General features: G+C 40.0%; 2 protein-coding genes across 2 annotated transcripts; one reads left to right on the top strand and one right to left on the bottom strand.

The window, feature by feature from the left end:
• The first annotated feature begins 7,994 nt into the window (after positions 1 to 7,994).
• Positions 7,995 to 13,714, top strand: Gkn2 (gastrokine 2). The gene is made up of 6 exons (XM_004634147.2): positions 7,995 to 8,040; positions 9,929 to 9,982; positions 10,397 to 10,534; positions 11,116 to 11,226; positions 12,559 to 12,715; positions 13,527 to 13,714. The coding sequence occupies exons 1-6, from the start codon at positions 8,029 to 8,031 to the stop codon at positions 13,607 to 13,609; spliced, it is 555 nt and encodes a 184-aa protein (XP_004634204.1). The 5' UTR covers positions 7,995 to 8,028; the 3' UTR covers positions 13,610 to 13,714.
• Positions 13,715 to 17,866: 4,152 nt separating this feature from the next.
• On the bottom strand, positions 17,867 to 22,151 carry LOC101585602 (gastrokine-3; the record flags this gene model as incomplete). Its single annotated transcript, XM_012515319.2, has 5 exons — positions 17,867 to 17,961; positions 18,804 to 18,945; positions 20,228 to 20,335; positions 21,781 to 21,915; positions 22,095 to 22,151. Coding segments are annotated over 5 exons (537 nt in total), but the record flags the coding sequence as incomplete, so codon positions are not given.
• Positions 22,152 to 22,458: the final 307 nt, after the last annotated feature.

Here is a 22,458-nt window from a genome sequence, read left to right as displayed (position 1 = left end):
CTTTCAGTGACTGTTTAAATCATTGCCAGTTTATCCAATGCTGTATGTCACTTCTACCATTAATTGTCTAATACACACACACACACACACACTCACACACACACACACAGAGGAAGTGAGGGAGAGAGGGAAGGAGAGATAAATAGATAGATAGATAGATAGATAGATAGATAGATAGAGAGAGAGAGATGCTTCTTGAACTAGTACTCCTCCATATTCGTCTATTTTTTCCTAATCTTCCTTCACTCCCATCCTGAAGAAATGTGTTCTTAACAACTTTATCTCTGCTGTCTGCCTTCCTCCACCATATGGCTGTTCCTCCTCACAAGCTTTAATCTTTTCCCATTTTTCACTCCTTCATTTTGCTCTGTATAAGGTATCTGTAGTATTATCAAGACAAAGCAAAACCAAGCATAGACTCTCTCAACACTGCCTTCCTCATAATCAGGAGCCCACACATTCTCTCCTCTTTACATCTGAAAAGAATCATGAATTTTCTGATTCAACTTCCTCAGCTACTGGTCACAGCTCAGCTCAGCACAGTCCAGCCTCAGGATAATTGAAGGGTAATGTGCAGTGCCGGGAATCAAAGTGAGTGAGGTAGGGAACCTAACTCTGGAAGCATCTGGTTCTGTTCCTTTCAGTACTAACCTTGGCTCTTTGTACCATTTGACAATTTTATTATTTGAAGTTATCCCTTCCCTTAACTTTAATGACATCCTTTGTGTCACTTCTACTTCATATGTGCCTTCGACCATCCACCAGTCAGCTACGTCTCTTCTTTCATCTGTCCCTTGAGCATTGGGGCTGGATTATATTCTCGAACTTTCTCTTTCATCCATTGCATTCTTGCAACATGGACTTTATTCTGGCCACCTGAACCATCCCAAACAGATCGAACCGCATCAAACCTCAGGCTTCCGTTTATTGAGTTTACTTGATGTGTTTAATAACCATGTCTCAGATTGAAATGGACTTTAAACCAAACCATTTCCACCCATTCTCAAACATGTTGACTTATTCTATCATTTCTATTTACTTAATGACATTTATAACTATGAGTCCATAAGATGGGTATCTCAGCTATCCTCAAGCTGAATCTTCACACACTTTTCTACCACTTGCAACCGGTCACCATTACCCTTAAAATATCATCAAAAAAAAATCTAGGACTTTTTCTGGTAATAAAAGTAATGCACAGGAAATTGTAGAAATCAGCAAAAATTATCAAAGAATAACTGAAATATATCATTTTTACTATCCAGAAATATTTGCCCCAGGAATACTAGAATTACAGATATGTGCCAGACATTTGGATTAGCATATTTCTTTTTAATTCCTGTGAAAACTTTGATCCATGCATTATTTAGAAGTAGGTTGTTCAGTTTCCAACTATTTTGAGATTTTTTAAGTTATCTTTGTTATTGATTCATAATTTAATTCATTGTGGTTCAAGAGCATACTTTGTATGATTTCTATTCTTACAATTTTGTTAAGGCATGTTTTGTGGCCCACACATGACCTAGCTTGGTAAATGTTTCATAGACAAGCAAAATATATGTTCTTGAATGAAATATTCAGTAAATGTCAATTACATCTAATTTATTGATAGTGGTGTCCATGTAACTATATTTTTATAGATATTCTGCCTACTTAGTCTATTACTGAACAAAACATGATCATTGAAGTCTCCAGCTGTAAGAATGTCTTTTTCTTTGCAGTTTCATATTTTTAAAAATATAGACTTTATTTTCTAGAATAGTTTCAAATTCACAGCATGTAGAGATTATCCAGCTTTATTAGTTTTGACCTCATTTATTTTGCCTCACTTATTGTTAGGTACATAAATGTTAAACATTACTACGTCATCTGGGATAATTGGTCCTTTTATAATGATGCTAATTGATTTTTTATCTGATAATATCCTTAAGTCAAGTCAGTCTGAAATTAATACAGCTGCTGTAGCTTTGTTACAATTTGCATTAGGGTAGTAAGTCTCTCTTCATTCTTCACAGCATTGTTTATATTTTTATGCTATTGGGAACTGAACCGCATCAAACCTCAAGACCTTTGCTCTGAGTTTCAGCTCCAATTCTTTTAGATTTTTTTTTAGAATTTTGAGACAGGACCTCACTAAGTTGCTGAATTGCCCAGGCGAGGCTTCAAGCTGCAATTACCCTGCCTCCCCTTAGAGTGCTTTTAGCCTATCTAGGTCTTCATACTGAAAGCAGGCTTATTACGAACAACAAGTAGTTGAATCTTGCATTATTAACCCACTCTGAAAAATCTCTTCATTTTTATTGATGTATTTAGATAATTCATATTTAAAGTGTTTTCTGACATTTTTTGGTTAATGTTTCTGTAACCTTTTTGTTCTTTACAGATTTTTGTTTCTGCATCTTCTATTTTGCCTTTTCTATTTATTGCCTTCTCTATTTTTAATTAAGCAATTTATATAATTCCATTTTTTCACCTTTCTTAGTCTCTCAAATAGACTTTGTATGTTCTTTTAAAAAGTTTTTTAGTGGTTGCTGAGTTTTCAATATATATATTTGCAACTAATCTAAATTCACCTTCAAGAAACACTCTACTGCTTCAGTGGCAGAATATTCCCAACTTCTTTCTGATTTTTCATTTGTATTTATCCATATACTGTAATCTCACTACATATTGTTATTTTTATTTTGGATAAATATGTATCAATGAAGAATAACAAAAGCAAATATTTTTATTTTACCTTCTTTTATTCCTTTAATGCTTTTCTTTCTTTACGTAGATCTGAGTTTCTGACCTTTCTGTTTCCTTCTACCTGAAGACCTACCTTCTTTTAACATTTCTCACATGAGTGATTCGTCAGAGGTAAATTCCCATTTTGTTTGTCTGAGGAAGTATTTATATGCTTGGCAGTTTTAAAAGGTAATTCTGCAGGATGCAGAATTCTTGGTTGGTGGCTTATTTTCTTTTAACAATTTAAATATTTCACTTCATCTTTTTGCTTGCATAATTTATGAAACAATGTACTATAATTCTTAAGAGTTCTTAGATTTTTCTCTTATGTCATCTTTCAAAATTTTACCTTGTCCTTTTTTTCAGCTTGAATATGACATCCCTAGGTGTGAATTTTTGGATACTTATCTTGTGTGGTTTTGTATAATTTTCTGGCCCCACAGTTTGGTGACTCCCATTAATTTGGGGGATATTTGTTGATTTTCAAGTGTTAAACAAATCTCATACCACAGGAAAAACTTCACTTGATTATGATGTCTTCCTATTTAAAAAAAATAATTTTATTGAGAAACAAATAGCAATGAGACAGTTTCAAAACCGATCAGTAGGACAGTGTTAATAATAAATTCATTGCACATATACAATGAGTACAGTGGTTATTCATTGTACATGATGCAGACATGACATCCTGTCCACATATACTATTAGAACAAACCTTTGATGTCTTCCTATTTTTGTATATTTGTGTATTCCACAGGCTAACACTTTTGCAGATTCACTTAGTTTATATTCTGTAGTTTCTTTTCTCACATTATCTTTGTCTAGTTTTGATATCAGAGTAATACTATCCTCAACAATGAATTTGGAATTGTTCTCTCCTCTCTTGTGTTCTTGAAGAATTGACATAAAACTGATACTCTTCCCTTGTATGTTTCATAGAATTTGTCAAATGTCTATGAAGCCATTTGTCTACAAGAGTTGGAGTTTCTTTTTGTGGGATTTCTGTCTCTAAATCCAATTAAAAATTTTTGATTTAGTCACTCAAGTTATTTATTTCCTTTTAGGTAAATTCTGATAGATTACATCTTTTGAGAAGTTTGGTAATTTATCTTGGGTTTTGAGTTTATGTACATAAAACTGTAATCACCTTATTATCCTTTGTTGAATATGAGTAATGGGGTCCCCTTTTTATTGTTGTTACAAATAATTTCTGTTTTTTTTTATTTTCATGAACAGTTTGGTTAAAGATTTATCAACTTAACTAATCATTTAAATAAATTATTTCTTCATTAATTTACTCTTCTATTTTCAATTCCATTGGTTCTTGTTTATAACTTTATTATTTCTTACTGTGTGCTTGATTTGGAATTAATTTGATTTTTTAAAATAATTTTCTTGGTTATTTAATTCATTTATTTGAGATATTTTTTTTCCTAATATAAGCATTTGTCATTAGAATTTTTTACCACAGGCTATGCTGGCCCCACCCCCAGGCACACTGAACTGGCCACAGAGACTAGGTATGGTGGCATACACTTGTAATCCCAGTGCTGGGAAGGCTAAAAACAAGAGGATCACTAGGAATATGAACTGTGTAGTAAGACCCTATGCCAAATACATTAAAAAATTAGAATTTTTCTCTAAGGTATACATGATGATCACTTTCATTATAAGGATTTTGTACCTGAACATGATAAAACTTCATTCTTTTTAAAATTTAAAATTTAATTTAGTTATGATAAAATCTACAAAAGCTTTTCCCAGATAACTATATCTGTATCTCAAAATACAGTTAGAATCTCAGCAGTTTTTTTTATCTCTTACCTTAGATATGGCAGAAAAGGACAAGGTAATAAATCTGTAGTATGATTGGTCATCTCAGAGTGGGACTTTGGGCAGAGCAGGGGTCCAGGTGATTGATATAATGGTAATTAGCAAATTGGCATAATTCAGAAGTGGAATTTACAATCATTAACTCATTAAAGAAAATGGAGTTACTGTTTTATATAACATAGAAAACAAGGGAAATTATTACTATGTTGTTGTTCATCACTGACATAGGTATTCAGTATATTTTGTATTTCCAATTATCATCTAATTCTACTTATGCCTTAGTGTTCTTCTTGTTTGTTTGTTTGTTTCTTGTGGTACTGGGGATTGAACTCAGGACCCTGCATTTGCCAGGCAAGCACTTATTCTACTGAGCTATCTCCCTGGCCCTACTTATGCCTTAGAATAAGCAAAAAAATCTCTTGAAAGTAGAGATTCAAGGCTCTATACCATTTTTTAAAAAATCTTTTTCAGAATGTTTTCCAATGGTTTTCATAAAGTAGGCAGTCATTGGGAATAGGAAGAAGAAAGGTAATAAAGGAGGCAAGGAGAGAATGGGAAGAAGAAGAAAGACAACATGGTAAAGGGAGTATGGGAGGAGAATAACACGATAAGAGTGGGAGTCTAGAACAAGCAGGACAGTGCAATAGGAAGACTTGAGTGTTTTTCGTGGCAATTTAACACCTGTACACAAACCTCTTTCTCACTTTATAGTCACCTTTTCTTTCCTTTAGAATGTTTTCTTCTGTATTAGTTAACTTTCTATTACTGTTAAGAAATAGCAGATACACTCAAGTTGAAGTAGGAGAAACTCTTGAAGACATAAGAGTAGGCAAACCATTCATGAACAAAAATCAAACTGCACAGGTAATGCTTGAAAGAATTAACAAGTGGGACCTCCTCTTATTGAGAAGTTTTTGCACACCAAAAAAAATTATCAATAGAGTGAAAAGACAACCCGCAAATTTGGAAAAAAACCTTAACTAAACCTTAACTTGGAGGAAGTCTTTCTTAACTAATAAGCACTCATACAAGGGTCTGCTCTCTAGAATTTATAAAGAACTAAAAAACATTAGGGCCCCAAAATTTAAAGACCCAATCAAGAAATGGGCATCTGAGATGGACACACACTTCTCAAAGGAGGAAAAGTTTATTTTGGCTCACAATATCAGAGATTTTAGTCAAAGGCCACTTGGTTCTGTTGCTTTGAACCTGTGGCAGTACTGTCCACCGTGGTAGGAGTGCATGTTGGAGGAAGCCTGTTCAATTCTTGGTGGCCAAAGAGCAAAGAGAGTAAGAGGAAAAAGGCAGGAGGCTCCCAATATCTTTTGCAAAGGCAGGCACGCAATAACCTAACTTCATCCTGTTAGTACACCATCTCCCTATAGCACCATATGCTGAGTCCAAGTCTTCAACTCATGGACCTTTATGGGACATACAGGATCCAAAACACAGCACCTTCTCTCATGATACCTGGGGAAGTTCCTTTGGGACAAGAGTGAAGATCAATGAGTTAAATACCAAGCTCAGAAATGTCAACTTTATCTCACATTTAATGGAGAGTTTTAAAAAGTTGTGAATGAAATGTTAGCAATATGATGATGCTTTCAAGTTATGGATTAATAGTAGTGTTGAGGCTGAAATAATGGGAAGCTATGAAACAGGAACACAGTTTCGGGATCTTGATATGGACTGGTTTATTCTTCATAGGCACAGAGATAAGCTCCATTGCTCTCACATCTAGACGAGGCCATGCGACTCTTTGTACCAAGGAACAATGAACAGAGGTGGTCACTCTCAGTCAGGAGAAGTTAAGAACAGATACAGTTTCTCCACGTTGTTGGTCTAAATCTTTTTCTGTCATCTAGACAATGCTAGGATAACAATGAAAACATACAGAAGATTAGGAAGCCACATAAAGAAAATGAAATTGACTTTGTGGGAAAGTAGTATATTGACATAGGAAATCTACATGCCATTTACATCATTTGCACTGGATTTTGTATAAACGATGAACACAAGTTTATTTTGTCAAATCATAAAAATTTGGACACTCCTTGTGTTGGAAGCTGGTGCTAATATTTTGACTAATACAAGTTATTACAATAAGGAGTGTGCAGCAGAGGAAACAAGGAGTAGAGTTTGGGCTGGTGGTCTGGAAAGAAAAAGTACTTCAGAGAAAAAGTGATAGAAGAAATAAGGATGAGTTCACAGTAAGCCTGAAGAACTAGAAGAAATTGTTAAAAGAAATAACTGTATCCAGAAAAAATTCTTTTGGAGAAAACATGTACTATTTTTATTTTAGACATGGTAACTTGATGTATTAGAGTACACACAGATGTTATGTTTTTGCTTATGGTGTTTATTCTCAACATCTTACAATTTACAATTGCATTTTAAAGTCTTTGCAGGCTACGGTGATAGCTCAGTGATCTAAGTGCCTGCCTGGCAAGCGCAAGGACCCAGGGTCGATTCCTCAGTACTGCAAGCCATGCATACTGTGCTGGCCTCAGAAACAGCGTGGTGGTGTAGGCCTGTGACTCCAGCACTGAGGAGTCTGAGAGAGAAGGATCAGTATGAGTCTGAGCTGTGTAGTGGGACCCTGCACCTGATAAATACACCAAATTTTAAAAAATAAAAATGAAAAATTTAATTATCTTATGCTAGCCATTTCTAATTGTGGTATGAAAAATTCACAAAGATTAAAGACTAATTTTGGCATTAAAAAATCACAGAATTAAAGCCTCTTTCCTCCAACTTTCAAAATCTGAACATTTCTCAGTTCCTCAGCTAGAGATACACGAGTCACTGTTTTCATGGGATTCTGGACAAAGCTCAAGGTAAACATTTGGTTATCCCTAGAACTGGGCAGAGAGCTTTCTGAGCCTTGTTTCTCATGATTCTCTGAACATTGGCACCACCTCTGAGGAGGAAAAATAAAACCACAAGAATGTTCATTCTCAAAGCAGGGCTCCCAGCCATCGTCCTTGCCTCTGAATTTCCCGTCCCTTCCTGAGGGGGACAAATTCAACAAATAGGATGATGATTAAAAGAGACTGGGTAGAAGAGCAACTCAAAGCTGAAGGAAGAACTGCACCTTCAGAAGGCGATTCTAGGAATACCTTCTTGAGTGTCTAGGAAACATATCTGTAGGAGAAGCATTTTGTCCTATGTTTAAAGGGAAAAATTTGAAATCTCCAGTGCAGCAAAGAACAAATAAGCAGATAATATTTACAGAGTGACCAACTGTAGAATTTTCATTACTGACTTATGAACTTTATTGATATAATGGATGTGGGTGAGTCTCAAGCCTGATAAAGGAATTTGCTAGGGTGTGGCAGAGATACAGACATGGGCTTTTCCTGTGTGGTCATTTGGAAAAGAGATTTCTACATCTTAAAACCAATATAAAGGCTAGAAACTGCAGTAGGCTGCTTGACTTGCTCCAGCGCTGTCTTCTCTTCAGGCAAAATGAAAATCCTTGTGAGTATTCATTCATGATTCTTGATACTTACGTGGTGGTTACTCGCAAAGAAAGTGATGGATGTCCAGTATGACATGGAAGTCAGGGGTCTTTGACTATGCTTGCTCCTGAGCCTCTACAGCATTTTTGCCAGCAATATAATGAGTATTGTCAGGTATTTGTGTATCCATTTTCTCCTTCTAAATGTTTATAAAAATAGTAAAACACAATGTTGAAAATATGAAGGGGATTTTACTTTGAGGGATATTTAATAATAGTACCTTAAGAGAGTATGTAGGCTTTTTAGAACAATGACATTTACTATGTGACAGAGAGGTAGTAATTAAAAAAAAAAAATATATATATATGTAATACTAGCAGCTATGTTTTCCCAGATCATATTAAACCATAGGCTGAGCATTTCTCATAAATAATCTCATTTATCCACCACACCAACCTTGTAAATCAAGTAGGATTATCCTCATTTTACAGACACACAGACTGAGGCACAGAAGAATGCACTTTTCCCAAGCTTATAAATGGAGGATGTAGGACATAATTGCAGAAATTAAACAGCTGTAGTGCCTTCAGTAATTATCTATGTTGTCTAAATTCTCCTTTAATGCAAGCATTCTTTCTATGATTGGCCTCACCCTTCCATCCGATTCCAGATATCATTTTACACTGTAGTGCCCAATGGACAGTATATCATGCTCTGATCCAGGATGGAAGACCTTCCCCCAGTTCTCTATCCCTTGTTTTTGTTCAGCTGCTAAAGGAGAAAGCAAAATTCTAAGTACTTCCTGTCAATGTCATAAAGGCCGTCAACCTCAATAGTTTCCTTTCCCACGGGTCTTTTGATTTTCCAGAAGACTCTACCATAAAGTACAAATTTTACCCATGGTGTGTGAATCATGGTGCTAAATGGGAGGCTATCTGGGGACACAGGATACTCCGAGCTATCCCTGGTAATACAATTAAAGTGGCTTGTCTATTGTCTTGTTCAAACTTCTACTCTAGAGCCATATATTAGAATATACAGGAGCCCCAGGCATTTCTAGAGCTGACCTATGACAGGAAGATGCACCTCTGTGCCAGTGGGAAAGCTGGATATCCATATGCAAATCATTGTTAAGTGCTATATCCCAAGGCAGCAGGAGATAAATGCTAGGGTAGGGTGAATGGGGAATGGGGAAGTAGAAGAGACCCAGTGAGAGTTCTCAAAAAGTATCTGCCCTTCCCCTGATGCTCTCTACCTGCTTTCAGTGTAGCACAGTTCTCTATGATATTCAGAAGAGAGAGTACAAACCTGGGGCAGCACGTTGGGTCAGACTCTTACGTAAGTGCAGTAAGATATCACAACTGCCTCCATGTCAGGCACATGGCCTGCTGGCCCAGCACTTGCCTGAAGGCCTAGCCTATAGCAAGGTAAGAGGCTTTTCCTTGAAGTCAGCCTCAAAAGCTAACCATGCTCCCAAGCATCCTATAAACATAGTTTCTCCTATGTTTTTATCATTCCTTTATCCACTGAAAGGCTGGTCTACTTTGCCAACCTCAAGGAGTTGGAGAATTTCTTTTCTTATTTTCACCAGGGAGCGCAGCTTGTCTTCTTTAATCTAAAGCCAGTGAGAATCCTAGCAGGGTATTCCTGGGGTAAAATGAATCTTCCTCTGCTCACCTGCTCTAAGTTTTCCTGCTGTTTAGATAGTTATGATGGACAGAGTGGAGCTGTGTGTCTCACAAATGGCACGAGTCCAACAAATGCCTGTTTAATAAGCAAATGTGCATGTGTTTAAAAATGGACTGATGACCACTCGCCAGTGTCCTTAGGCATCCAGGGTCTTCTGCTGCTCCCCCCATCCCCCAGTGACTAACCAGAAGGCATGGATGTGATTGGTCTGTTTTTAGGTGACATTTCTGGTGGTGCTGGCCAGCTTTGGGATACAATCTCATGGATCCGAGGTGAGTTGGTATTTTAGATACATTAGGAAAAGAAAAGGAAGATAAAACATAATCTGTGGGATATTAGAGAGTCTCTAAGCCCTATTTGGGATGGAATCCCAGAAATAACTAACAAAAATGATGACGAGGAGGTGGTGGTTATATTGCAGTCTAACCATAGTACCTTTATAAATGTAACCCATTGCTTAAAATATGGTCAGTCTTGTTTCTCTTGTGGTGTCACTGCTGCTGTCTTGTGTAAAATGGTAAGTTACAAAGAAAAGCTTTGGGTTTTTATCTGAACATGGGTTTTAGTCTGGGATCCCTTCCATTACTTGTTCATAATAATTGGTAAGGTTTGTTTTGCTGAATGAGCTGCCTTTCAAATAAATGGGATTTGTGGAACACTTATCGTATCTTTGTTATCATTTCTAGGTTTATAACATCTTCAGCCCAAGCAACAATGGTGGAAATGTTCAGGAGACAGTGGAAGTGGACAATGAAAAAAATATTGCCATCGTTAACGTCCATGCAGGATCATGTTCTTCTACCACAATTTTTGACTATAAACATGTAAGCTGCAAGGAAATTTTTATATTTCCAGGATAATTTTCTAAAGGGCAGAAGGATATGCACTTATTATGTATTTACATTCTAAGATCTAACTTTTGCAATTCTTTAAGACTTTTCTCAATTTTTCTTCTCTCTTTAAGTAATCAAAAAATTTATCTTATTTGAATTTCAACTTTAATAGTTATGCACAGTTGGTAACCATGATATGGGTCAGTGCTGTTGTAAAGAATGTGATATTTTAATTCTAACTGAGAAAAGGCAGAAACAAAAACAATCAAAAGAGACAGAGACCTGGTTCTTTCATCTTTCAAACCCCAAACTGCAGACTCTGATTCCATAACATGAAGGTTAAGCACAAGTTATGGGTTTACATAGTTTAAGGGAAAATCAATGACAAAAAAAAATTCAAATAAACATGGTATGCCAAAGACGTTTAGTAGACAGAATTCACTGCAGAATGATAAATGATAACCTTTGCTCATGGTGTATGTTCAAGCCTTTCCTCTAAGACCCAGTCGTGCTCATCAGGTTTAGAATCCGATAAACGGGGAGGGAACAGTAACTGTGCTTTTACTGCTCAGGGATACATTGCATCCAGGGTGCTCTCCCGAAGAGCCTGCTTTGTTTTGAAGATGGACCACAAAACCATCCCTGCTCTGGACATACTCCAGCGGTACATCTACGAGAGGCAGGTAATCATGAGGTACCCTTAAAAAAAATCTGTTTTTGAACTATGCAAGACTGGCACCTATGGAGAAAGGAAGAAAGTGCTAGAAAAGATTGTGTATGGTCATCAGCTTATCGAAATGTTTCCCCCTTTTTCTCTTGAGGAGTAAACCTTGGTTTGATTTCTATCATACAGTACTAAATCATGCAATTATAATAAATTCCAGTATCAGAGAAAAAAATGAAATAGTGACTGGGAGATAAACAAGTCAAAGTATAATACTGAATGACACAGTATTCAGTGTTAGTTAATAACACAGTGAAGTTACAAAGGTGCAAAGAAATCACAGCACAGAGAAGACACAAACGCTGCACTGACAATAGACAACTAGGTTTCATCTTCTCTCATGACTTCGCATCTGGGCCACTTTTTTTTTTTCAAAATTTTATTGATAAACAGATAGCAATGAGACAATTTCAAATCAAATCGGAAGTACAGTTTCAACAAATAACACTGCATATATTCTTCTTAGTGGTTAATTGCTGTACAAGATGCGGACTTGTGATCCTATTTACAAACACCATTAGAACAAATCATTCTATTCATTAAGAGAATGCAACTATATATCTATCCTAACCACTTTGAATACACAGATACAAAATGGACATTCATCGGTATACCCCATTTTTTCTAAGTTCCGTTATTGAATATTATAGGTGTGTAAACTCAGCAAAATATTCTAAAAGAGTCCAGTAGCCCATAATAGCATTGGGTCTTCTGTTTAACTGGCAATGTCAGAAATTATTGACCTGAGTCCCCCACAGCTCAACATAACAACATGGCTTTACTTCCTATATTTTGTCTTCATACTTTTCTACTGGATGGTTAAGCAGGACCTATGCAACAAGAGTTGTAGCTTTTTGGTCTGATAAGGTCAGTGAAATCCCCTCAGGATTTATCCTGAGATCCTGTACCTCAGATTGTAGAACCTTTGTCGGTGCAGCCATGTGGATGAGTCACGGCCATTGCTTGGCCAATGTGCTCTCTGTGAAAGCCTGAGAGAGTGTTTTCTCCCCCATGTGACTCTCCTTAGGCACACTCTACATCATCGATCACTTTCCTCTTTGGTCTGGGCCACTTTTGATGCAATTTACTTTCTGAGTTTCATTGCCACTAGGAGTAAAATAACAGTTAATAATGGCTTCTCTGCAGACAGATTGGTCATGAAGGAGATGTTTTGAGATCCCTAACTCTCTGTTTAGTAATGTGAAAGGGAAAAGCAGTTGGGCTACAGAATAAAGTACACAAAGCATTCACCAATTGATTCAATGCTTTCATTCCCTGTTGCACTGATTAGACTTTGAACACCATGGCCTCGGACGAATACACCTGGGTTAGGTATAACCCGCTGAAGTCTCTGTTCACCAGAGTGGACTGGTTCCTGTTTGGATCGCCTATTGAGAAACTCTGCAAGCACGTCCCCTTGTACGAGGGGGAAGTGGTTGAAAAGTCACGTAAGTCATTCTTTCACTGAATCCTTTCTGCTTCACTATGAATAAGTAAACACATGACGCTGTTCAGTTTCTATAGTGTGTGTTGGAAATTATGCTAAGTGGTTGAAGTACAGAAAGAAATAAAACTTTGCCTCCATGGGACACATGGGGTAGTGGAAAAATGGACAACTACAAACAGAGTGTAAGATAAGGAAGGGTTTCTGGGTGTCCAGGAAAAACTATGCGTTCTTTGATCATGTAAGAGTTTCAAGGAGAAAGAAGGTCTTCTGAACCCTTAGCATAGCATCTTCTGGAGATGATGGGGCAGTCATTGGGAAGTGCCCTCAGCATCAGGAATAGAATTAGCCCAGGAAAGAGCAAGCACTGAGTGCTGACAGGGGACCAGAGCTCTGTTTTATCGGGGTAACAGAGCACTATAGTCATTACAAAGTTTCTAGTAAATATGACAAAGAAGATTGTCTGAAGCAGTGGAAAATAGAGAGAGAGGGAAAAAAAGATTAGAATTTATTACTGTTAGTACTGATCAGAAAAAAAGTTAAGTACTTATCAGAACTTATAAAGGGATAAAAGTTTGCCACCAACACAACATGTAGTAGAACCAGCTAAAATTGAGCCAGCAACACTTTCAGGAATTATCCACCTTACTATTATTCTTTGCCATGTAGGTATAGCTAAAATATGGGGTATCATGAGTTACAAATACAACCTCTATGCGAGATAGACGCAAAAAGCATTGGTTTGTTGAATCTCAATGTATTTTTTTTTCTCAATGTATTTTTGATGTCCTTACTTTAAATTTTCCTCGTTCCAGATGATGTTGGTGTTGGAGGCTGTGCAAAAGCTGGTCTCCTGGGCATCTTGGGAATTTCCTTCTGTGCAGGTTTTCGTGTTTAGAATGATGGTCAGCCTACTGGTTTCACATTTTCCAAAAAAAATACCTCTGGCTTCCATTCAGAAGCCAAATTAAATTCTTACACAATGTCCCATCTAATTGTGAGATTCAGTAATAAAAGATGAATGCTATATTTACAGATACCTGGGTGTTCATTGTTTTTATAAGAAGCAAAGGGAAACCAAGGGTGTTTATGTCAACATATAGAAAATAAAAGTGTGAAGATTTCAAATAAGGTGCACAATGTCTGAAAATTTTCAGATAATATAGTTGGGTCACATGCAACCAAATGTGAGCCTCTACTTCTGTTGGCATCTGCCTGTCCTACCAGCTTCCCATCTGTCAGCCTTAGGAGGCCATGACCTCAACCAGTGAGGGAGGGTGGCCTGGAAACAGCCCGACTGTTCCAGTGAAGGGGCTGATAAGCTCCTTCTACCAAGCTCTCAACTTTGAAGGCCATTCATATGCCTTTTAGGAAATGTCTTCTAATCCTCAAAACAGGAGACTCAAACTTAATAAACACTATTATGTGCTGAACTAGAGCAAGCAGGAGAGGAGGAAAAAACGCCCAACACTCAGAAAAAGATGGACTGAAAATCCTATTGGAAATGAAAACTCAACTGGGAATGCAAAGACAATATATAGCAGGAAAACAATTTCCAAAACTTCAAGCAAATCACACCCATGGGCAAATTCCCAGATCAAATAACTGGGTCCTATGTAGGCTAGCCAGCTCTATGCAAGCTCAGAACAAAGAGGTACTGCTTCAACAAGACTTGCTGTGTGCCATTGACTACTACTACTGTTATTTCTGATACCGTACATTTACTTCTTACTTGCCATCAATGAAAACATTTCAAGTACTTGTCACGTGCTTAGCCATGGGACAGGTGTGTAGGGAGAAAGTTAAGTCAGTGAAGAGATTTATTTTTTAGTTAGGGAAATGGCGTATTTCTATAAAACAGTTCATTATAGTAGAAAGGAGCATATAATAGAGCTCCAAGTTCAGTGGTAGAGTATTTTAGCTGTTACCTTGGTATTTGCAAGTGATGGAACTCACAAATTCGCCAGAGCCAAGGGAGAGTTTGTTATCTCTTATAACTCACTCTGGATGGAAAAATTTCAGGTAGCTAGAACTAGGCACTTGATGATAGCTAAATTATCTTTCTCTGATTTCAATTCTCAGTCTGGCATGTCACCTGCCATGTCTTACACTGTTTTTTTTCATGAGAAGATCACCATCAGGAGTGCCAATTGCAAAGTCCTGCTCTTTCCAGTTGTACTGCCAAAGAGGAAGGGACCCCTCATACTATTTCAAATTAGTTTTAACCTAAAAATAACTCGAGGTGACACTAATTGGCTCACACTGGGCACATTCTGGAGGAGTCTGGGGGAGGCACAGAAAGAGTGTTATGATTGGCAATTTCCTTTGGAATTTATAGTTATCCTTTGTACATATTGGTCTCATTTTAAAAGTGGGGCATACGAGGCACATGTCTCAGTGGAATGTGTCCAAATGGAGGCTTCAATGAGGTAGGGACTTTATGGGATACTGAACCTGTAGCCTGGAGTTTTCTAAGTCATCAGGAAAGAGGAGCAAGCCTGGTTTGATGTAACACATCCAGGACCCTAAGTAGAATGGCGGGCACCACACTAGCTGAAGAGAACAGGTGATGAATGTGCTAGAGACCTAGACAGGAAGCTCAATGAGGCTGGTAGGTGGTTTCTTGCTTCCTCTAAAGTTTTATTCCTCACAGAAAGTTCCTCACATTTGTCTTTCTTTTAAATTTTTTTTATTTGTGCGTGCGTGTGTGTGTGTGTGTGTGGCCAGCTCAGCCCACCAGGGGGCGGGGCTGGCTGGCATGTGGTGCTGGGGGATCGAACTGCGGTCCCTGTGCTTTGCTAAGCTTGTTCCAAGTAGGTGCTTTAGACCACTGAGCCATCTCACCAAACCGAGTTCCTCACATTTGTTCATGTCTGATAGACTTAAATATAATTTGTTTATGCTGAGATCCCAGAACTGGAATATATAGAACCGAATATTTGACAAATTTGGATAATTGGCTCAGCAATGAGAGCTCTTCATTGTGCGTGGCTGCTGCCCCTCTACACCCCCTTGGCCTGAGGTATGGGCAGGATTTAGCTGAGGCATGGTATGAAGGCACTTCCATGAGAGTTGGGAATGTTCGTCATCTTCACCTGCACAGTGGTGTCAAGGAGTATATTTGTAAAATGTGTTGAGAGGTGCCTTAAAATCTGCGTTTCACTGCATGCTATGCCCCAATAAAATTATTGAGATATTTTTAAGATTTTAAAAACAGCAGAATCAAATTCAGCAGCTTCAGGAAGTAAAGTCACTGGTGGTGGTTCTAGTCCAGGGCAGCCTTGACAGTCTTGTGCTCTGGCTTCACACTGTCTAGATCCAGGCCAGCACACCCCTTCTGATCATTCAGGGAACAGACACTTGGGTGATTACTCACTGGGCCAGGTGAGAGCACCTCCCCACCCCAAGCTAGACTTGTGCTTGAGGCCAGCCAGCTTGTCCCAGGGGCTGCGGAGAAGTAGAGGTCATAAGGATGGTATTAGGGACAGCTAGGTTAGGTAGAAATACTATAGGCAACCAAATAGGGCTGGACCCTTGAAGGAACCACTGCAGAAAATAGGATACCCTGCAACTGTGGGGGAGGCGTACCCATCAAGGAGGGCCAGACCTCAAGACAAAAGATGAAAGGAGTGCACCTACACAGTAGCAGTGACTGATACTCTAAATGGTTACGATCACCTTGGGAAAGCCAGGCAGAGGCACTGACCAGCGCTCCAGGAAAAGCCCCTATTCTGTTCCATACCCACTTGCTACATGACTTGCTTACCCATTCGATCCCCGTTTAATCAAAATGACCTGTGTAATTATACCCATAAACTTATTGGCTGACCATATTTTTGTCCCGCCTCCTGTCTACCTCTTAATTTCCCATTGGATCAGTGTTACCTAAGTGATTATACTTGTAACCTTATTAGTTGATTATAATTTTCCCCACTTGGATCTGTCTCATCTTTTGATTTGCCCTATAAATTTCCTTTGAAAAGTGGGGACCGTGACACCCCTCTAGGATTCCCTTCTGTGTATCATAGACAAAAGCTTTTTTCCCCTAATGAATATAGCTTTCTTTCCCCCAATAGATAGATTTTGTTGTTAACCTCCATTGTTCCTAGAATTTGTTCTTCAGTTTTAGAGAACACAAGGACATCTAGCAGGCTGCATCTTTCCTCTAGTTCAACAGGTTGAGGTAACCTTCTAATAAGGAAGTGTTAGCGAAGGAAACATGATTTTCTCCCTTAAGTGAAACAGTTACTAGGCATCAGGTCCTGTTTCAATTTGTGATGGAGACAACCGCTTCAGGAATTGCCATGTGACCACTTCCCAAAAGGCTCACTTGAGTCATTGTTAGAGACATTGATGGTACAGGCAGGACTGCCAGAGAATAGACCTCTTGGAATCTTGGACAATTTTCAGGAGACTAAGCGACAGCCTCAAACTCCTGAGTTGAGTCTGCTATACTTGACGTCTTTGTTTATTGCCAAAGATTCTGTGTGTGTGTGTGTGTGTGTGTGCGTGTGTGTGTGTGTGCGCAAGTGAGTGTGTGTGTGTGTGTGTGCGTGTGTGCGCACAAGTACACTCAAGGTCTCACTGTGTGGCTTGGACTCATAGTGATCCTCCTGTTTTCTGCCTCCCTAGTGCTGAAATTACAGGCATTCACCATGATGTCTAGACTCCACTGCTGGCTCAGAATACCCGAGGTGCGGGGCCAGGGTGGCATTTGGTGCCAGGGAAGGAACCCTGGCCCCTGAGCTTACCTAAGCAAGTGCTTGTTCCACTGAGCTATCTTGCTGGCCCTTATTGCCAAAAATTCTCTAGAGATTCCTCAGGGCACATCCCAGAGAAAAACTCTTGGAAAGGAGAGTCATAAGAGGAGGGCCTTCTGCAGTGCCTGTGTGTGGCATTCTGGCTGCTCATTGCTGAGTAAGGACAGTGCAGGCGGAAGAGCCTGTCTGCTAGACCAGTAATGAAAGAAGCTTTATTACTGTAACCTACAGGGAGAAAGCACACTCGTGAGATTACAGAGCTTGGAAAGGCAGAGGCAGAGAATGAGAATGAGTGGCGCCTTGCAGCCAGAGGGCAGGCTGGGTCCCTGGACACTGACTCCTGCTCAGTGGCCCAGGGCAGGCGAGTCCTCTCTTCACGTTGCTGCCCTGCAGGCTCAGAGCCCAGGGATCTCACCACAGATGGACAGTCCCAAGAAGGTCAGAAGTTGGACTTCAGAACACGAATTAGGGTCAATTGCCAGGGAAGTACCTGTAAAGTTTACAAAAAGATCAACTTCAGACCCCAAAGCAGAGCAGATATATTGTGAATTGCACCTAAATTGGATGCTTTCTCAGGAGAGCTCAGCTAGCAAGAGACGGTGAGGTTGAAATGAGAAATTCCACCCTCCACCCCTCCTGCCAGCCCTGGGAATAATTAGCCGCACACCTTCTCTCGCTATTGCTTTCACTGATCCTTAATTATTCTCTGTAATCCCACAGCCCTTCAAGTTCTCCATGTTTTCCTCCCATTAAAGAGAAGGCTTTCCTGTTGGTAAAGTTACACGAAGGTACACATGCCTGGCAATAGCTTGATGGAGAGATCTTACTGCTTGCTTCTGGACCAGCAGTCAGGTCTTGAAATCTTTCCAAGGTGACCTCTACTGATGCCTACCTCATCCTAAGCAAGACTTCCAGCCACTGAGATGCTCCTTTTCTAGAGTGTTCTATAAATACTGGAGTCTTGCCTTCCCTCCAAGAAGCTTGAGGATGAGAAGGATTGAGGGCCTCAAAGCCTCTCTTTAGTGGTGGAATGTGGACCCCATCCTGCTCAGGCCATGGATAATGAGGCCCTGAGGTGGGAGAGGGCATCCACTGACAGCCAAACCTCTCAGATGAGAAGACTGGCCTTGACATTCTGGCTCCCATTCAAGGAGTGCTGGTGTCAAGAAATCCTCTCTGCCAGCAGGGGAATGCACACGAGGCTGTATTACTCTAATACCAATAACACAGAAGCAGAGCTAACTGTCATCAAAATTTACCAATGACCTACAACTCTCCTACGCCTTTTGACTTTCCAGGGGACCTGGCTTTCTAGGTAAAGTGACAGCACACCTTCTTTTCGCTGCTGGGCGAAGTAGGTGGGGAAGGCTCTGCACAGATCCTCGATGTGCGTCCCGAACTGTGCTAGGTTCTTAACCCGGTCGGGTAAAACAGTGTAGGTCAGACCGTGGGTGGAGGGGTAATGGGTGGAAGCCTGCAAGAGGTGTTATAGGAAAATGCTGAGACAATAAACATGGTGCAAGAAGGAGAAAGAGGAAGAAATGAACTCTTGCACCCCGACCCTTAGACACCCAGCAACAGTGTTTGTGGGTAATTCAATTGTCAAAACTAGTGGTGAACCCAAACTTGACCAGGAATTTTTGCTAAATGCAAGATCTTACCTCACCACAAGAGGGCAACAGTACCCCAGAAAAATCTATAATCTGTGTGTCACTTTTCTGTCTATAATGTAGACTAGCTTAAAAATTATTTATAGAATTTATGTTATGCTTTGCCTGATTAATTCAGATAGATAAGGCATGTTTTCTCTTGAAAATTTAGTAAGTTTCTTTAATATGTGACTTGAAGTATAACTTTTACATTTTCTAAGAGTCAGCAAAGCCTCCTGCCACAGACATTTATGTTTATCTAAATATTTGGTACAGGTGATTTAAACAAATGACAGCAGATCTCAACAACTTGCCAGGCAGTTTCTTCTGACTTTTAACTTATTGTTAGCAACAATCTCCTTTGTCACCTAAGAGGCTAACAAAGAGAGCACCCATGGTCCTGGGGTTATTTTCAATTAAAGACTGTGTGTGTGTGTGTGTGTGTGTGTGTGTGTGTGTGTGTGTGTGTGTGTAATGCTGTATGGTTGTGAGCATGGAGGAAAGAAGGTTAGAGGATATGAATACAGTATGAATTTACTCTAGCATCTAGCATTTATAGTCAACAACTTCTACTTTCTGACATGAACTTTGACCCTTTAAGGGATACCTCAGAGGGCAGTCACTGCATGGACTTCGCATTGACCAAATTATGATTTGATTTGAAAGCATCATTGACTGCATTCAGGGTTCTTTGCACATTGGTGTGATTTCATGGGCATTAATAATGGGCGTGAGGGCCAGTGAAATAGCTCAGTGGATTGAACGCCTGCTTAGACAAGTGCAAGGACTGGGGTTCGATCCCTGGCACCATAGGCCATTCCTCCCCACTCCCAGGCACACTGAACCAGCCACAAAGACTGGGTGTGGTGGTGACTGCCTGTAATCTCAGTGCTCAGGAGGATGAGGCAGGAGGATCACCAGGAGTCCAAGACCAGCCTGAGCTACATAACAAGTTCAAGGCCAGCCTATACTACACAACAAGACCATGCCTCAAAAAAATAAAAAGAATGAGCATGAACTAAGTGCCCCTCTTTTGTATGCATAGAACTGAGCTCAAAGGTTGGATGCCAGTTAGAAATCACCAGGGAACAAGCTGGTCTCACTTACCTGCTTGACTAGTGCCTTGTTAATGTTATCCAGACTTGGGAAGACTGCTTGGTCTATCTTGACCAGGACACAGACCATCTTGCTAAATAGCTTAGCTGCCAAGAGGGCCTTAAAGCAACACAACAGAAACCCATCCTTCAGTTAGTCACAGCACTAAGGGACGCCTGCTGGCCACAGGCACTAGCATCATGCTTTCTTCCTACTGGGATGTGTGTTGCCCTGGCCACCAGAGGAAAGGTGGCTGTCAGGACTGGCAGTGTATACCTGCTGCTCCCTAGAGCTATAGGTTACTGTCACTCTTACTCTTGTGGACAGTGCTCACTCCCCAGGATTCTCCAGGTATTCTGCCTGGGAACAAGTGTGACTTGGACAGGTAGTGACATAGCTCCAGGAACAAGGCTGATTTTCAGCTTCTGTTCTGTGGCCATCAAGGTTCTCAGTGCTCCACCCACATCTTCAGTTGTTTCAGCTGTCCACAGGAAAATAGTGCCCCTCCCACAAGGCTGTCCTGAGGATGAGATGAGACCCCGGCTGCTCCTGAGTGTGTTGTGCAAGTTGCAGAGTTCTCATAGGGTGTGCAGGGTTCTTAGGCTCAAAGGTTGGACATCATTTGGTCTCTCTCAGTTTGAGCGCAAGACCATCTGTAGAAACCAGCCCTCTCCAGAAAGTGTGCTGAATTCTTATGCTCAACTTAGAGGACTACTGTGGGATATTTTATTGAAGTAAAGTGCATGCCTACAATAGAATTAGAAATCACTAGCTTGTGTATGCTCCAGGAAAAGCTGGGAAGGCATGTCACTGAGGACCTCAGAAGCAGGCTAGGTGAAGAGCACGGAAAAAGTCCAGGAAGAGAGTGTGGCAGGCACAGGTGGGAAAGGAGAGGAACAGTATGTGAGTGTCTCTGGCCACCTGAGGTGCTCCCTGTGGACAGAGATGACATAGGTGATTGGGAGGGGCTGACTGGCAGGGGCCACTGGGCTGGAGGGTAGTGAGTGAGGTGCAAAGGATGAATGATATTCCTGTGGTCATAGAAGCTTTCTATCAGGGAGGTAGGTCAAGGCCACTCTTCCTAATCCTGAACCTTTCTGTTACATCTTTCTACTTACAGAGATGAGCAAGTTGCAGTCAGATTTCTAAAGATGAAAATATTTCATGTTTATTTCAAAATAAACATTGAGAGCTGGAAGGGAGACAAAGTGACTTTCACAGCATGTCTCTCTTATAGGAAATGGGGGCTCAGCAAATGACGCTCAGAATTCTGGGGCCTCTGATGGTCATGTGAAATGAACATCTTGTAGGAGCCCAAAAGGATGCAGGTTCCTCACGGTCCAGAGAAGTTCCTCCTACAGTCTCTGCCCCAGTGAGAAATCACTGCCAGTGCAGGGAAGCTCAGTCCCTTACCTACGACACTCATTTCCACTGAGGGCCTAGACCTAGAGAAGGCCAAGGCAGATGGTGTCTTCTGCTCTCTGGAAAAGGGTTAAGCTATATTTTGGAGCAGGTAAGTTTTCATTTAGCATTGTAATTAACATATCCCACATCCCACATCTTACATTCTTGTAGTCCAAGATTCCATCCCATTCACTCAAAACATTGTTGTCTCGGATGCTGACCGTACCTCGGAAGGCATTGACATGGATGACTTGGGTCCCAACAGATCCATCCAGAAGGTGGCTGTCATTGGTGCTCTGAGGAAAAGCAAGCCACAATGAGGAAATCTGAAAGTTCAGAATTTGTGCTTTGTCCACACCTTGGAGGTTGAGGGATGCCTACAAGGCATTTGAGGGGTGTCATGCTTGATTATTACCACTGGAATACTTCTGCTTAAAGAGGTCCAGGCGGATGGGACCCTCTCTACCTGACTCACCATCAGGGCCAGAGATGGAGGTAGGTAGAGCACAAGGATGGAAATTGCAATCTGAAATGGGAGCAGATGTTAGTGGATCTTTTCCTTAGCCAGAGATGAGCTTAGAATCCTAAAGTCCTGTTACAGTCAGAGCTTTCTTAAAATGATTAAAACAAGAAGCAATCAAAATATACAGTAAATTAAAATTTTTATTCAAGTAAAAATCATATTGCCATTAAATCCTGTCAAAATGCTTTTTCTCCTTTCAAATATACTTATTCCACTGTTCTTGCTACATTCTGAAGTAGTTCTGGAAGTCCCCTTTCATGTCTGTGAAGTATGATAAAAAATACAGTGAATACTGCCAAGTGACGTTCAATAGAAA

The sequence above is a fragment of the Octodon degus genome, unplaced genomic scaffold (assembly GCF_000260255.1).
Source record: "Octodon degus isolate 3935 unplaced genomic scaffold, OctDeg1.0 scaffold00058, whole genome shotgun sequence".
Taxonomy (NCBI): Eukaryota; Metazoa; Chordata; class Mammalia; order Rodentia; family Octodontidae; genus Octodon; species Octodon degus.
Note: the sequence above shows the minus strand (reverse complement) of the source record. Positions and strands in the feature narration are given on the sequence as shown.